Source organism: Canis lupus, chromosome 8 (assembly GCF_048164855.1).
Source record: "Canis lupus baileyi chromosome 8, mCanLup2.hap1, whole genome shotgun sequence".
Taxonomy (NCBI): domain Eukaryota; kingdom Metazoa; phylum Chordata; class Mammalia; order Carnivora; family Canidae; genus Canis; species Canis lupus.
In genome coordinates, this window is record NC_132845.1 from 34,542,021 (window position 1) to 34,558,725 (window position 16,705).

The 16,705-nt window shown below is 42.4% G+C and overlaps 1 protein-coding gene and 1 long non-coding RNA gene across 11 annotated transcripts in view; one reads left to right on the plus strand and one right to left on the minus strand.

Annotated features, from left to right (window-relative positions):
* The window catches only part of LOC140638094 (uncharacterized), a 50,687-nt gene that overhangs the window by 14,015 nt on the left and 19,967 nt on the right, over positions 1–16,705 (minus strand). For 5 of the 10 annotated variants that reach the window (XR_012035277.1, XR_012035276.1, XR_012035275.1 and 2 more), the window contains 5 exons: positions 15,466–15,543; positions 12,368–12,466; positions 6,272–6,466; positions 5,224–5,431; positions 1,355–3,641 (listed from right to left, as the gene is read on the minus strand). This is a non-coding gene — a long non-coding RNA (uncharacterized lncRNA). Of the gene's footprint in view, positions 1–1,354; positions 3,642–5,223; positions 5,432–6,271; positions 6,467–12,367; positions 12,467–15,465; positions 15,544–16,705 lie in introns of those variants that run through there. The other 5 variants (XR_012035271.1, XR_012035272.1, XR_012035279.1 and 2 more) reach the window with 2 other exon arrangements.
* FNDC7 (fibronectin type III domain containing 7) overlaps positions 1–16,705 on the plus strand; it is a 40,897-nt gene that overhangs the window by 8,330 nt on the left and 15,862 nt on the right. The window contains exons 2-7 of the mRNA XM_072834805.1: positions 3,358–3,612; positions 4,127–4,145; positions 8,437–8,691; positions 9,432–9,692; positions 13,845–14,102; positions 16,281–16,535. Coding sequence (XP_072690906.1) covers positions 3,538–3,612; positions 4,127–4,145; positions 8,437–8,691; positions 9,432–9,692; positions 13,845–14,102; positions 16,281–16,535 — 1,123 coding nt within the window. The 5' untranslated portion in view covers positions 3,358–3,537. The remainder of the gene's footprint in view (positions 1–3,357; positions 3,613–4,126; positions 4,146–8,436; positions 8,692–9,431; positions 9,693–13,844; positions 14,103–16,280; positions 16,536–16,705) is intronic.

The following is a 16,705-nucleotide window of genomic DNA, read 5'->3' on the forward strand; positions in this document are numbered from 1 at the left end:
TATGAGCTATCTTGTAATAAAAGCTTTCTGCTTGATATATAAATTCACTGAAATAAGAATTAGAACAATCCCAGGTTTCTGGTAAAATGGGCCACATATACAAAGATCCACTCCCAGGTTAATAGAACTGGATGGCAATTGTCACAAAAAAACAAAAAACACAACAAAAGCTTTGCATGCATCATTGTTAGAGGCGCTATTGTTTCGTAAATTAAAAGGAATCATGCTGTTTCCCTCTCATGAAATGTTCTTCCTTTACATTCAAACAAAACAAACCGCAGCTATCTCCTAGGCTCAGCTCCAGACCCTTCTCTACAATTCTTCCAAACACACAGCCCTCTGTTCTCCAACTCCTGACGTCTGTGAGGTGGCGCGTCTCGTGTACTGCTGTGTGCAAATTCTATTTGAGATTCTTATAACTGAGCATCTTACTGGGTTCCAGGCTTCTGTCTGTTGTTTTTTGAGAGCTTACTTATAAGAGCAAAATAAACCTGGAAACATCCTACAGTCCTACAATGTGGTACTGGTTCCATATATGATAATTAGAACTAAAGAATGATAAATATAGGCATGTATTTAGTGTTGTGGAAAGATGTTCACAGAACACACAGATGTCTGTTATTGTACTGTCATCGTCAAACTCAAACTACTAGCATTTTCTATATATGTAACCATGACAATGATAAAGTGTACATAAAGGAGAGAGACTAAAACATTAATAATCCAGGGTTATGTATTTTTCCCTTTCATTTTCTGTTTTTTTTTTTCAAAAGTTTAATGATAAACATGAGCAATAAAAAATACTCAAAAGTTAATGCTATTGGGGATCCCTGGGTGGCTCAGCAGTTTAGCGCCGCCTTCGGCCCAGGGCGTGATCCTGGAGACCCGGGGTCGGGTCCCATGTTGGGCTTCCTGCGTGGAGCCTGCTTCTCCCTCTGCCTGTGTCTCTGCCTCTCTCTCTCTCTTTCTCTGTGTCTCTCATGAATAAATAAATAAAATATTTTTTAAAAAAGATTTTATGAATAAATAAATAAAATATTTAAAAAAGATTTTATGAATAAATAAAATATTTTTAAAAAGGATTTTATGAATAAATAAAATATTTTTTAAAAAGATTTTATGAATAAATAAAATATTTTTAAAAAAGATTTTATGAATAAATAAAATATTTTTTAAAAAAAGATTTTATTTATTCATGAGAGATACAGAGAGAGAGAGAGAGAGGCAGAGACACAGGCAGAGGGAGAAGCAGGCTCCACGCAGGAAGCCCAACATGGGACCCGACCCCGGGTCTCCAGGATCACGCCCTGGGCCGAAGGCGGCGCTAAACCGCTGAGCCACCCGGGCTGCCCGAAATAAATAAAATCTTAAAAAAAAAAAAAAAAGTTAATGCTACTATGAATACTTGTATATAAGTTTTTGGTTTTTTTTAATTTAAATTTTTATTTAAATTCAATTGATAAATATATAGTGTATTATTAGTCCTCAGAGGCAGAGTTCAATGATTCATCAGTCTCATATGATACCCAGTGCTCATTACAACCTGTGCCTTCCTTAATGCCCTCACCCAGTTACCCCATCACCCCACCCCCTCCCTTCCAGTAACGTTCAGTTTATTTCCTATCATTAAGAGTCTCTTATGGGGGATGCCTGGGTAGCTCAGCACTTGAACCTCTGCCTTCAGCTCAGGGTGTGATCCTGGAATTCTGGGATCAAGTCCCACATCAGGACCCTGCATGGAGCCTGCATCTCCCTCTGCCAGTGCCTCTCTATGTCTGCCTCTCTATGTCTCTCATGAATAAATAAATAAATCTTAAAAAAAAAAAAAAAAAGAATCTCTTATGGTTTGTCTCCCTGATTTCATCTTATTTTTCCCTCCTTTCTCCTATCATCCTCTGTTTTGTTTCTTAAATTCCACATATGAGTGAGACCATATGATAATTGCCTTTCCCTGTGTATATAAATTTTTGTATGAACATATACTTTCATTTCTCTCGGGTAAATACCTAGGGGTGAAATGGTTGGGCCATATACTAGGTGTATGTTGTACACACAAATATGTCCAGGTATATATCTTATGTGAAGTGTTTGTTCAAATCTTCTGCTCATTTTTTATTAAGTTTTCTTCTTTTTTTAAAAGATTTTATTTATTTATTCATGAGAGACATAAAGAGAGGCAGAGACATAGGCAGAGGGAGAAGCAGGCTCCATGCAAGGAGCCCAATGCAGGACTCCATCCCAGATCCTGGGATCACGCCCTGTGGCAAAGGCAGACACTCAACCACTGAGCCACCCAAGCATCCCTTAAGTCGTTTTCTTATTAGGTTTTGAGAGTATATACATATTTTTAAAATTCCTAATTAAAAATTAAATATGTGATCTGCAAATATTTACCCCCAATGTGTGGTTTGTTTTTTCATTCCCTTAATAGTGCAAAAGTTTTTGATTTTGATGAAGTTCAAAGTATCAATTTTTTAAATGGATCATGCTTTCAGTGTGGTATCTAAGAAATCTTTGACTAATCTAACATCACAGCGAGTTTTTTCTGGAAGTTTTATAGTTTTAGGTGTTACATTTAGGTCTATAATCCATTTTGAATTAATTTTTTATGTAGGGTAAGATATGGATCAAAGCTCATGTTCTTTGCATCTGATTATTTAATCATTCCAGTACCATTTGTTGAAAAGACTATCCTTTTTCTACTGGATTGCCTTTGTACGTTTGTTGAAAATCAATTGTCTATATATGTTTGGGTCTATTTCTGGACTCTCTATGCTGTTCTGTTGATCTATTTTATTCCATTGATTTATCCGTCTTCACGCCAATCATTATAACCAATTAATCCTGTCTTAATTACTGTAGTTTTATAATAAGTCGAAGTCATAGGTGGTAAATCCATTCCCTTTTGCCCTATTTCAGTTGGAAACAGAGGTCTGATGAATTTTAATCCCAGCTCCACCATGTAATACTTGTGTGATTCCATAAAAGTCAGTTAATACTGTTTATTACTAATTTACATACTTGCTTATTACTAGAATTGTTTATAGTGTTTAGATTAAATGCTTATAAAGAGCTCAAACGGGCACCTGGGTGGCTCAGTGGTTGGGCGTCTACCTTCAGCTCAGGGTGTGATCCTGGAGACCCAGGATGGAGTTCCATGTTGGGCCCCCGCAGGGAGCCTGCTTCTCCCTCTGCTTGTGTCTCTGCCTCTCTCTGTGTGTCTCTCATGAATAAATAAAATCTTTGAAAAAAAATTTTTTTAAAGAAGAGAGCATTCTACATATTACCTTGAAACCCAGGTTACAGTACCTTTATGGCCAGTTTGGGGTGGTTTTCATCAACTCTTCTTTTTTTCAGCCTTGGCAATATCTGTCCCTGCCAATCTCCAAGTGCCCCCAGGAACGGGTCAGTTCCACACTGAAGAGGAGGAGCTACTTCCCAGGATCGCAGCCCTACAGCCCCAGCAATCCACAGTGCTGCCCTCCTGGGGACCGAAGAGGACCCGGATCACTCTGTTGCGTGTGCCATGTGAGTGCTATGTTCAACAGGATGGCTGGTGGACACAAGAAATGTTTGCCTTTGATTGGATTCACTCTTATCTGTCTTAAATTGGTGAGTTCATCATTCCAACCGACCTGCAACTAGTTAGAAAAAAAAAGAGAGAGAGACATTTATTACCTTTTTATTTTTTTGAGAGAGACTAGGGGGTAGGGAGATAGAAAACAAATACTTTTGGACCATACCAAGATTGCATATGTTTGCATGTTTGAAATTTAATGCAATTTACTAGAGAAAGAAAACAAGATTATCATTATATTTTAAGAACAAAGATTTTTGAGAAATCTGTCAGCAGCTGCTGACTTAGTTCAATAGGCAGACTCAGTGAGAAAAATGAAATAGTAATGTGATCTGCCTCCAGCCTCTAAATTCTATTTGGATTTCTTTGTGGCAGATTTGAGTTTGGGAAATGATTTGTGCAAATAACTACTCTGTATGGATTCAAATATTGCTCACATAACATATTAAAATGTTGTAATAAATTTATTGCTGCTCTGACTTATGTTTTATGTTTCCCCAAATGGTATTTTTCTCCATGGTTCTAATTTTTGTAAACTTTCCTTTTCAGGTTGCTTCAGCAAAAACAGGTAAAATTTTTTGAAATGCAAGTTTTTCCTCACCATGTTTGACGTTAATTTCCATTGTTAATTCTTGAGCTGTCCTGAAATAGAAAAGCTCTACCAGGAAAAATATTCAGCATCTCCTGAGCACTCACACTGTGAGTGTAACTGATAAGACAGATACATGGATCAAACTTATGAGTCCTCATAAGATACTCCTATCAAAAAAAAAAAAGATACTCCTATCAAGTGCTGAGATATAGAAAGTCATGTAGTCATGGATTTTCTCAAATACATTTAGCCATTAGTAAAATATTATGATTATCATTCTAGTTAAAGAAATAAAGTTTTAAGCATAAATAGCAGTCTAATTTATATAATTTTTCTTTTTTTAAGATTTTATTTATTTATTCATGATAGAGAGAGAAAGGCAGAGACACAGGCAGAGGGAGAAGCAGGCTCCCTGCAGGGAGCCTGATGTGGGCTCGATCCCAGGACCCAGGATCATGCCCTGAGCCACAGGCAGAGGTTCAACCGCTAAGCCACTCGTGCCCCAACCCTTCCCACCTTTCTTTTTTTTAATTTTTTTTTTAATTATTTTTTATTTTTATTTATGATAGTCACACACACAGAGAGAGAGAGAGGCAGAGACACAGGCAGAGGGAGAAGCAGGCTCCATGCACCGGAAGCCCAACGTGGGATTCGATCCCAGGTCTCCAGGATCACGCCCTGGGCCAAAGGCAGGCGCCAAACCGCTGCGCCACCCAGGGATCCCCCTTCCCACCTTTCAAAGTGCCCTTGAACACACTATTTTACTTAATCATTACAACAATCCCAAGATGTAGATATTTCTCATTTCTTTTTTTTTTAAATATTTTACATTTCAAAGTAAATCCTAAAATGCAGACAAGATCAATATTCTAGATGCTCAGGGGAGAAAACAGAGGCTGGAAGAGGCTGAATGACTTGGACACAATCACATGCAAAAGTAAATGTCAGAGCCAGGCCTCCAACCCGGAGCCGCTGGATCCAAAGTATATGCTGTTTCCACTGGGCAACCTTGTTCTACCCCGCGGACACTGGGGTCACGCGCTACTCCTCTGACCTTGCTCACTTCACGGTGGTCGATGTGGTGGCGCTGTCAGCCCTTGGCAGGCCTGGGAGGAGACAGTCTAGCCTTTCCGGTGCCTCTCCAACCACTCCATGAACGCACTGCCAGGCCTTGTCTGCCGATGGCTAGTTTGGGTGTCATTTTTCCAGGAAGCTGGTCCACTCCAACGAGAATGAGTAGCTAACCCAGGAGACAAGATACACTGCGGGGACAAAGGAAGACAGAGTTGAGAGACGTCACAAAGTTTGTTAGAGGAAAGAAGGCAAATAACTGAGAGCACGGGCCCCTGGGTGGCTCAGTGGTTCAGCGTCTGCCTCCAGCTCAGGGAGTGATCCCAGGGTCCTGGGATCGAGTCCCACATCAGGTTCCCCGCAGGGAGCCTGCCTCTCCCTCTGCCTGAGTCTCTGCCTCTCTCTCTGTGTCTCTCATGAATAAATAAAATCTTAAAAGAAAAAAAAAACTGGGAGTAGAAAAGTGATGAGTGTGTGGGAGGGATAAAAGTGGAGGCCCTTGCTGGGGCTTTCTTTTTTTTTAAATATATATATATGTATACACACACACATATATATATATATATTTTAAGATTTTATTTATTTATTCATGAAAGGCAGAGAGAAAGAGAGAGAGAGAGAGAGGCAGAGACACAGGCAGAGGGAGAAGCAGCCTCCATGCAGGGAGCCCGATGCGGGACTTGATCCCAGGACTCCAGGATCACACCCTGGGGCCGAAGGCAGGCGCTAAACAGCTGAGCCACCCAGGTATCCCCTTAACATATATATTTTAAAGATTCATTATTTATTATTTGAGAGAGAGAGAGTGTGAGTAGCAGGGAGGGGGAAGGGAGAGGGAAAGATCATTTTGAGTAGACTCTGCTCTGAGCAAGGAGCTGGACACAGGGCTTGATCTCACGACCCTGAGACTGTGACCTAAGCCAAAACCAAGAGTCAGATGCCTAACTAGCTGCGCCAGCCAGGTGCCCCTTGCCGGGCCTTTCTGTCCTGCCGTGGGTGGGAGGGGACATGGATGCTTCCAGTGGAGTCACCTTCTGCGGGTCGACGGCTACGATGAGCAGGTCTGTAACGTCTCCCCAGCAGATATAAGTCTCAGTTTTCTTTTGATGGCAAAGGAGACAGTCCTGGGTGATGTTCAAGGAATGTCTGGCCAGAGCACAGTGGCGACTTTGTTCCGTCTTGCCGCATGGTCGTTTCGGAGCTAGCGCCAGAGCCAAGTCTCTAGGCTGTTGGTACAGAAGGAGGTTGTCTGTGTCACGCACGCAGGGATTTGGCTGGCGGGGAACTGCTGGGGGCCTGCTGGGGGCGGGGCGTTGGTACTGCTAAGCCACACATGGGTCTGTATTTACTTTCTCCTCTTTGCCCTAGAGTTTAGTTTGGAATTTGGTATATGGGGATTTTACCCAGCAAATGCAGTATATTGAACATAAAAGTCCAAGTGCCAGTTGCAGACTTAAGCCCAGATGTTTTTGTTTGACCTTTTCTCTGCGGGGACCTCCTACACCGAGGGCATTTTAGCTGTCTGTGGATTTTTGCAATGTAGTAAATCTTGTCACCATGCTGTATCTCCTGCCCCTTACGTGAAGTGTGGGAATGTCTTATATACACTCCTGATGTCGGCATTCAGGTCCCCGAGACAAACCACGGCCTGGCACGGGTGAGGAGGGACCACAGCATCTCATTCTCATGCTGGGGCCGACGTTTTGATGGAGAAGGGGAGAAAAAAGTTTATTTTTATTTTATATAGCAGAATCTAAAAAATGGTTCTACTCTGATAATATGGAAGTATGATAGAGCAATCCCCAAACAACTCATTTCTTCCTCTTCTTCCATTTAGATTAAAAACCACGTGGGAAATGTGCAAGTGCATGAGGTGGAGACACAGGCTCGGCAGAGGTGGGCCCCTCTCTGTCAGGCAGAGGCAGTGGAGCAGGAGTCAGGGACAGGGCGGGCGGGAGTTCACAGGTGCCGAACCAGAGAAGAAGCCTCCAGAATGAAGCTCTCAGAGTTCTTCCCCACAATCACAGCCCACTCTTTTTTTTTTTTTTTTTTTAAGATTGTATTTATTTATTCATGAGAGACACGGAGAGAGAGGCAGAGACACAGGCAGAGGGAGAAGCAGGCTCCCTATGGGGAGCCCGATGTGGGGCTCAATCCCAGGACCCCAGGATTACGCTCTGGGCCAAAGGCAGGCGCCTGACCGCTGAGCCACCCAGGCATCCCCCCACCCTTTTTTTTTTTTTTTTTTTTTTTTTTTTTGAGTAGGCTCTGTGCGTAATGTGGGGCTTAAGCTCACAATCCCAAGATCAAGGGTTGCATGCTCCACGGACTGAGCCAGGCAGGGCCTGCCCTCCCCATTCTGATTTAACTCTTTGAAAAGTACAAAAAATGCAAATTATCCCAGAGGCAACTGGGAAAAATGTCTCTGAAATCCTGTTACTGAATGAGAGGCTTGAGCTTTCTGGCTCTCTTCTGGAGAGTAGCTTTGCCTTTCTTTTTCTCTATTTCTGTCTTAATCCTGAAAACGAGGGCAGGGGCGCCTGGCTGGCTCAGTCAGTAGAGAATGTGACTCTTGATCTCGAGGTTATGAGTTCGAGCTCCATGTTAGGTGTGGAGATTACTTAAACATAAAATCTTAGAAGACAAAAGAAAAGAAAGGGCACTTGGGTGGTTCCCTCGGTTAAGCGTCTGCCTTTGGTTTGGCTCATGATCCCAGGATCCTGGTAACAAGCCCAGGTCCCCTGCTCTGCAGGGAGTCTGCTTCTCCCTTTCCCTCTGCCTGCCACTCGCCCTGCTCTCTCTCTCCATCAAATAAATGAATAAATAAGAAAAGAAAATAAGGGCAAAGTTTATGTCTAAAGGATGGCAGGAAAATGATTTCGTTTGAAAAGTAAAATGATGAAAGAAATAATCTTCATAGGTATCCAAGCCAATGTAACCTCAAAATCTCTCCCAAGAGGCCTGGGTGGCTCAGCTGGTTATGCATCTAACTCTTGATTTCAACTCAGGTCATGATCTCAGGGTGGTGGGATCAAGGCCCTTGCAGGGCTCACGCTCAGCATGGAGTCTGCTTGGGATTCTCTCCCTCCCTCTGTGCCACTGCCTCTGACTTGTGCACTCTCTCTCTCCACACCCCCCCCCCCGCTCTAAAACAAACAAACAAACAAATAAATAAAATCTTTAAAATCTCTTTCAGCTCCTGACATACCCACTATTGATCAGGCATACTCAAAAATCAGCAACAGCATCACTGTGGAGTGGGCCACCGTGCCAGGGGCCACCAGTTATCTCCTTACGGCTGAAGATGGAGACACTGTCATTGAAACCACGGTGGCCAATTCCCCGGGCACTGTGACAGGCCTGAAGGCTGCGACCTTGTACCAAATCACCGTCAGATCCATCAGTGCCACCGGGAGAAGCCAAGCATCGCCTCCGAAGCAGGCAAAGACAGGTAGCTGGATGCTCGGCCTCTGTTGAGCTAGTGTTTATGACCTAGATCGGTCATACTGAGGCTTCAAGTACATGATAGAATTGTGAAAGTGTCATGTGAGTGCCTACAATTCAGGGCCCAGGGGTAAAAGCCACCAAATGATGTTTTTGGCTGATTCAGATATCTGGGGAGCAGGTGGTATTTAAATTTCAGATGCTTTGGAAAACAAAACCCATTTCTGGCCATCTTTGAGAACATTCTTGCTTTTAAATCTCTGAAAAAGAGATTTCTGTTTTTAACCTCAGTTATCCATAAAGACCATGCTAAATCAAGAACAGGTAGAAAGGATTTTGCTACATTTTGACTTGCTTAAAATAAAAGTACTTAGCTTGTCATCAACATGACTTAAATGGAGTTGATAAAGTTGTACCGAGGCCTATTTCCAAAAGGTTGTTACACATTAAAATATTATAAACCACCGTTTCCCCCCGAGTTATAATTATAGGGATGTTTTATATAATTTCTTACAAACCTCCAGTTGAAAGTAATGCCTAATATTAGACCTTTTCTGTTCCTCATTCCTCTGCCGAGTCATTTATGATTAATACACATTTAGTCACTAATTATTTCATGAAACTCTGCTGTAAATCCTTTCACAAAGCAAATAATTGTCTCATAATATGGATGATCAACTTCAAATTACTTGTTCCTAAATTTGAATTATCCTCTATCTGCAAACGCATGTGTTTTTGTCCTTCTAGTATTGGCTGCACCAATTCTAGAAGTGAGCTCTCCGAGTCCAGATTCTATTCTTGTGCAGTGGGAAGCCGTATATATGGCGATTGGATTCTCCGTTTCCATTATGCGAGCTAATGGTTTGGGTAGAGTATGGAAAGAGAATACCACAAACACCTCGTTGACATTCACCAGTTTAGATGCTGGGACTCTCTACACCATAAAGGCCTACGCGTGGAATGCCAATGGAACCCCTGGGGATGACTCCACCTGTAATCAGAGAACAAGTAAGGACTTCCCAGCTCAGCCCCAAGCAATCTCCCTCTTGATTAATGAGAGGGGCCGATGCATTGTAGCCATCAGGCAGTGTGTTAACTGATAAGTACAGAACAGCTGGCAGCAGATATTTAGATTTATTAGTTTATTTATAGTGCCTTGGCTCTTCCTTCTTGGTAATTTAGATGCTTACTACATGTATAAAGAAATGCTGCTCAGAATACACAGAGTATGGCTTCCCCCTCACTGACACCAACTTATTTTCAAGCACACACATTCAATATCACACAGCAGGACATGATTTATGTTAGGTTTACCAGTCTCCCATACCCTGCCTAGGTTCAGACCAATGGCATAAACAAAAAGAAATAGGACAAACAGGAATTCATTTACTCAGTAGACATTTAGTGAGTGTATGCCAACTCTGGGCATTGTTCTAGAGGTCCAGCCACCAACAAAACAAAGTTCCTGTTGTTACAGTACTTTATGCTGTGGTGGGGAATCAGAGTTTCAGATATATTTTCTTTCTTTTTGTTTAAATATTTTATTTATTTGACAGAGAGAGAGCACAAGCAGGGGGAATGGCAGGCAGAAGGAGAGGGAGAAGCAGGCTCTCTGCATAGCAGGGTGCCTGATGTGGGGCTTGACGGTAGGACCTTGGGATCATGACCTGGGCCAAAGGTAGACACTCAATTGACTGAGCCACCCAGGCACCCCTCAATTATATTTTCTAAAACTTCAATTTAGGCCTGAGGTAAACATGGGGCTTCCTATCACCTCTTTTCCAGTTACAGGCTGAGAAGCTAGAGCATGGCGTGTGTCTCACCATCCCCATTGCAGGGGTACCCTGACCACAGGGTCAGGTGCATGATAAATGAAAGCCCAAACCGAGTTGCTGGAGCAAGCCAGAAGAATGAGAAGGAGAGAGAGGGAAGGAGAGAGATTTTTTTCTTCTCTTGAGCCAAAGTAAGCCATCCACTGATAATATGGCCTAATAGACACCAGATTCTCACCAAGAAAATTAGCTATTTCATCCCTTGGAGAAGACCAAGGAAAGGATGCAAAGAAACCAGAAATGTTCTCCCCAACATTCCCTAAGTTTGGAGGGGAGTGGAAGCCCTGTTGTCTATGTGTCAAGACAGAAATTCAGGGAGAAAAGGATTTGCCTTTTATAATGCTTCTCTCAGGTGAAATCAAGTTGGCACAAAGATAATTCATGACGGGCCTGGTGCGTCAGGATGTCTGTGATAAACTAGTGTCCCTGGGGTTTTTTCCTAGATATTCATTCTTTCTTTCTTTCCACAAACATTGACAATGACCCACTATGTGCTGAACATAGTTTACCTGATGGGGATAGAAAATCAATTAAGGCATAATCCCTACACACTCAGAGAAATGACTGTGTCTTGGGAGAGACCAAATTGTCAATCAGTGGTTATAGTTCTATGTGACAAGTGCTTTGAGAGAAGGTTTTGCAGGCATGGAGTTGTGGGGGAGGAATCTTCTACATTAGGCTGGGGACAGAAATCTCCTACAAGTGACTGTTTTCTTAAAGCCTTCCTCTTCATTTGTTTCCCGTATTTTAAAATTTTGTAGAGTTTAGATTTAGCCTCTCTATAGTTTGCTAAGGCTGTCATAACAAACTACCACAAACTAACTCAAACAACAAAAAATTATCATCTCCCAGTTTTGGAAGCTGGAAGTCTGAAATCAAAATGTCAGCATAGTTGGTTTCTTCTCCGGGCTGTGAAGGATCTGTTCCAGGACTTTCTCCTTGGCTTGTATAGGGCACCTTCCATAGTCCATGGCATTCTCCCTGGAAGCATATGCCTGTGTCCAGATTTCCTCTCTTTATTATTTTATTTTTATTTATTTTTAAATGAAATTTGCATGTTACCCCTGTGACATGCAAATTAGTATGGCCCATGCCATACTAATTTCAGTTTTAGTATATGTGCTACTGAAGCCAGTACAAAATTGACTGTCTTTTTTTTTTTTTTTAAATTTTTTTTTTATTTATTTATGATAGTCACAGAGAGAGAGAGAGAGAGAGAGAGAGGCAGAGACACAGGCAGAGGAAGAAGCAGGCTCCATGCACCGGGAGCCCGACGTGGGACTCGATCCCGGGTCTCCAGGATCGCGCCCTGGGCCAAAGGCAGGCGCTAAACCGCTGCGCCACCCAGGGATCCCAAAATTGACTGTCTTTATAAGGACACCCATCGTATTAGATTAGGGCCTATACTAATATCTCATCTTTTTTTTTTTTTTTTTTTAATGATCTCATCTTAACTGATTGCATCTCTTATGACCCTGTTTTCAAATAAGATGACATTTTGAGGTACTAGGGGTTAGGACTTCAACATATGAAATTTGAGAGGACCGACTACTCATTTTTCCAGGTTTTCTCACGCCCCATGAGGGAAGGACAGGTTGTCCTAAAATACTGCAGGCTACCCTTACTAGCTTTGAGCCTAGAATTACCCCAGAGTAGATCTGCCTCTGCAGATGAGCTGACCATGAAACAGGGGAGGGGTCCTGTGAAGATGGCCTATAGGAGAAACATGGCAGGTGCCTGCCTTGCAGAGGATGAGTTGAGTACCCGTTTCCTCAGCCTTCCTTGTACAACCGTCTGTGCCCAGAAGGTGGTTTCTGCTCACATGCTGTGCAACAGGTCTCTAATGCTTACCAGATGGGCTTCATCACAGCACAGATTCTGGAGTATGAGGCCAATTTCTCCTCTCTCGGCACAAGAGGATACTCCTCAAGCTTTTTCAAGAGGATAACCCTGAAAAATAGGAAGGCATAGTTCTAAGAATGTAGACGGAAGTGTTTTGGAGACACCAAAATGTGTGCCTTAATATGTGACCATCATACTTGATATTTTCCTTCCTTCCCTTTGATTTGGAATGGAATGAAAGTCTGCTTTTTTCTTTTTTTTTTTCTAGAAACAGCTATGACCTAAAAGCTCTTACATAAAAAATGTGTCAAAAGTAAAGAAGGGAGGGATGTCTGGCTGGCTCAGTTGGTAGAGCACATGATTCTTGATCTCAGGGTTGTACATTTGAGCCCCAATTTGGCTATAGAGACTGCTTGACAATTGGTTAAGCATCTGACTCTTGACCCCAGGGCCATGGGATCAAGCCCCACATCAGGCTCCGCACTCAGCAGGGAGTCTGTTTGAGATTCTCTCCTTCTCTTTCTGCCCCTTTCCCCACTCAAGCTCTTTCTCTCTCTAAAATACATAAATAGGGATGCCTGGGTGGCTCAGCGGTTGAGTGTCTGCCTTTGGCTCAGGGCGTGGTCCTGGGGTTCTGGGATCGAGTCCCACATTGGGCTCCCTGCACAGAGCCTGCTTCTCCCTCTGCCTGTGTCTCTGCCTCTCTCTCTCTCTGTGTGTGTGTCTCTCATGAATGAATGAATGAACAAATAAATAAAATAAATTTAAAAACATAAATCTTTTAAAAAATAAGTAAAAAATAAAAGGTAAAGAAGGGATATTATTGAAGCCTAATCTATTCAGCTTCATCAATCAATAATAGAATATTTGACCTCCCACTTAATAGTAACATACCCACATGGTCCTTTTAGCCCTTCATGTATACAATTTCATTTAATTATTCAATCACTTATTGTGTTGTGCATTCACTGATTCATTCATTCAAAATATGCTTATTATCAACTATATATGTTAGGGACTCGATCTTATTAGATCCATTTTAATTTTTATTTATTTACGATAGTCACAGAGAGAGAGAGAGAGAGAGAGAGAGAGAGAGAGAGAGAGGCAGAGACACAGGCAGAGGGAGAAGCAGACTCCATGCACCGGGAGCCCGATGTGGGGTTCGATCCCGGGTCTCCAGGATCGCGCCCTGGGCCAAAGGCAGGCGCCAAATCGCTGCGCCACCCAGGGATCCCTAGATCCATTTTACAGTTGATAAAAAAATTAAATAACAGACTAAATAACATGGCCAAAGTCACATAGCTAGAGTTTTCATAGTCAATGGCAGATGCGTTATCCTAAATCCCAATGCTATGCTCTAAATACTAGCAATTATCCTACTATGGTGGCACCCCATCCCCCAAGCTTTAGGATATCGTTAGGTCAAATCTTACTTGGGTTCTTAAAGGTACTGCAAAATCTTAATTGTTTCTCAAAAATCTAGGTCCTCAAGCTCCTGCCAACATTCAAGTCTCTTTTGACAGTGGGGCTCTGAAGGCCTCTGTTTCATGGGCCCCAACGGAAGGAGCTTTCAACTATACTGTGATGGCTTCGAGTGATTCTTCAAAGCTGAGCTGTAGTACAACTCTCAGTACCTGTACCATCTCCTCCCTCCAGTGTGGGACTGAGTACCTCATTTCAGTTTTAGCAAGTAATGATGCTGGTTCTAGCCAATCAACTTCAGCGGAGGCCCTAAAAACTGGTATGTAAACAAGAGTGAGATCACTGTGGGGCCTGTGAACCAGAGTGACTGCCAGAAGGGAAACATAATCACCTGATAATGTTCCAGAACATTCTGGAAGCAGTGAAAATGAAAGCCTAGTCTAAATGAAAGCGTGGAATTGGACAATCTAATGAGTTTTAGTAATGTGATACTGAAACCAGATATCATACACTGGAAAAAGCACTTCTTTGAAAATTCATTGAAGTCCTGGCTCCTATTCTAGTCTATCATTAATTAATCTTCTTTATCCTTTGTAAAGTTGTACAAATTCTAAGATCCAGTTGGAGTGATGCACAGCTCTAACCATGTGGTACAGATAGCAGCCTCTTCCTTACATCATGCTTCACAGACCTAGACCTGGTGAGAGCTATTTTTTAAAGATAAAGATGGGCAGTCTATAATTCTTAGTATGTGTCTGTGTTTGTTTGTTTTTTTTATTTTAAAGATTTTATTTATTCATGAGAGAGAGAGAGAGAGGCAAAGGGAGAAGCAGGCTCCATGCAGGGAGCCCGACGTCGGACTCGATCCTGGGTCTCCAGGATCACGCCCTGGGCTGAAGGTGGCGCTAAACCACTAGGCCACCCGGGCTGCCCGTGTGTGTGTGTGTGTGTGTGTGTGTGTGTGTGTGTGTGTGAAGATTTTATTTATTTATTTATTTGAGAGGGAGAGAGAGAACAGGGAGAGAGAGAGAGCATGAGCAGAGAGAGCAGATTCCCCAGTGATCAGGGACTCAGATATGGAGATTGATCCCAGGACCCCAGGATCATGACCTGAGCTGAAGGCAGTTGCTTCACCAATTGAGCCACCCAGGCATCCCAGTATGTGTTTAAATATCTTCATTTTCATCTTATCGAGAAATAATGACTTACAAATATGGAGTTTTACTCCTCTAGAAATATTTGTACATTTTGGTGATGGGAACTAAAATTTAGTGAAGACCTGCTATGTACCAGGCACTATAAATACATGATTTTATTTAATTTTCATGACCACTCAACGAGGTAGGCTCTATTACCTCCTTTTTCAGACAGGAAAGTTTTAGGTCTGAGAAGTGAAATAATTTTTCCAAAGGCACACCAACAGTGAGTGCTAGAGCTAGATTCAAGCCTAGGATTGCCTGATTTTAGTCCTCTAAGCCAAAGAAAATGTAGATAATCACAATAATGTCCAGTTTACCCAACAGTCAGAACTACATCACTAGAAGTATAAAAGGCTTCTGAACAGGGAGGAAAAGAGCTATCACCAAGTCGATGCACTGTTATTCACAGGGAAACAGTATAGCCAAGCCCTCAGCTCCACAGTTTCTTATAGTTGTGTTAAATTAAGGTCACTGATAGCAAACCTGGTGATTTGGCTTCTCTTCTGACAGCTGTAATTTACTCTGGTCGGCACATTAGGAAGGGTCATGAGGTCGGGATAGCTGAGAGTGAAGGAAGAGATAAGAATACACTTTCAAAAGCACAGCAGATCCAAGTTAGTCATTTAATGCAGGAGAGAACCTTCCAGTGTTTCCCAGTCTTGGATGCACATTAAGAGAATCTGGGGAGCTTTTCACAAATCCACCTAAGACCAATTAAATCAGAGTTGCTGGGCACGGAGTCTGGGTATGACTGGTTTATAAAAGCTCCTCCGTGAATTCTAATGTGCAGCCAGGGTAAAGTGGCAGGGAAGCAATCCTGCACATTTACAGTAGGGAGGCACCACTGCACTTTGGGCACAAAACAGTTAGTCATGATCATGGGAACAGCCCACAGTTATCAATAAAAGAACTATGTTTAGAAGATGCTGTGTGTTTCCCAGGTTCCAGAATTGTGAAATATATTTTAGGAAGATTCCCACTAGAGATGGCTAAAATTTTAAAAGCTTAGAGCTTTAAAGAATAAACTTCATTTGAATTCTGTGCTGATCCTGGCGTTGCCTTAACACAGAAATGCAGGCAGTAGCAACAAAGGGGATCCATGCCTCTTTGACATGGTCTAACTAGCAGGTATTGTGTAAGATAAATTTTAAGACATGTGAGAATGTCTTGTTGGCCTGCACATACTATCTGATGCATTCCTTGTCCGTGGCGTGTGAACAATCCTGGACAATTGCAAAGATGCAAAGAAAAATCTCTTGCAAGACACTCATACCTGTTCATTATTTACTATTTCCTAGTTGCTTGTGCACCTGGCAGAGTGACCATCCGAGAAGATCCTCCTGGCCACCTATCTGTGGCTTGGTCCAGTGTAGATCTGGGCGATTACTATGTGGCCTTTGTGAAGAGTGACGATGGCTTGGAAGTCCACTGCAACACATCCCTCACCCAGTGCAATTTCTTATCTGAATGTGGCTTCACTTACTTTATCAGTGTTTTTGCCTATAACAAGGCAGGCCAGAGTCCTCTGGGCGATGTGGTCAATTATACCACAGGTAAGTTGCACTTGATGCTTATAAAGGGAGTCTGGAGTTCACTTAACAGCAGCGTAGATCACCCAATTGATTTACCTAGAATACCTGAGAGTCATGCTATGGCCTAGAACAGAAAGAGAAGCTCTCCTCTCACATTCTTTCCAGATCAGGAAATTTTGGCTACATGGACT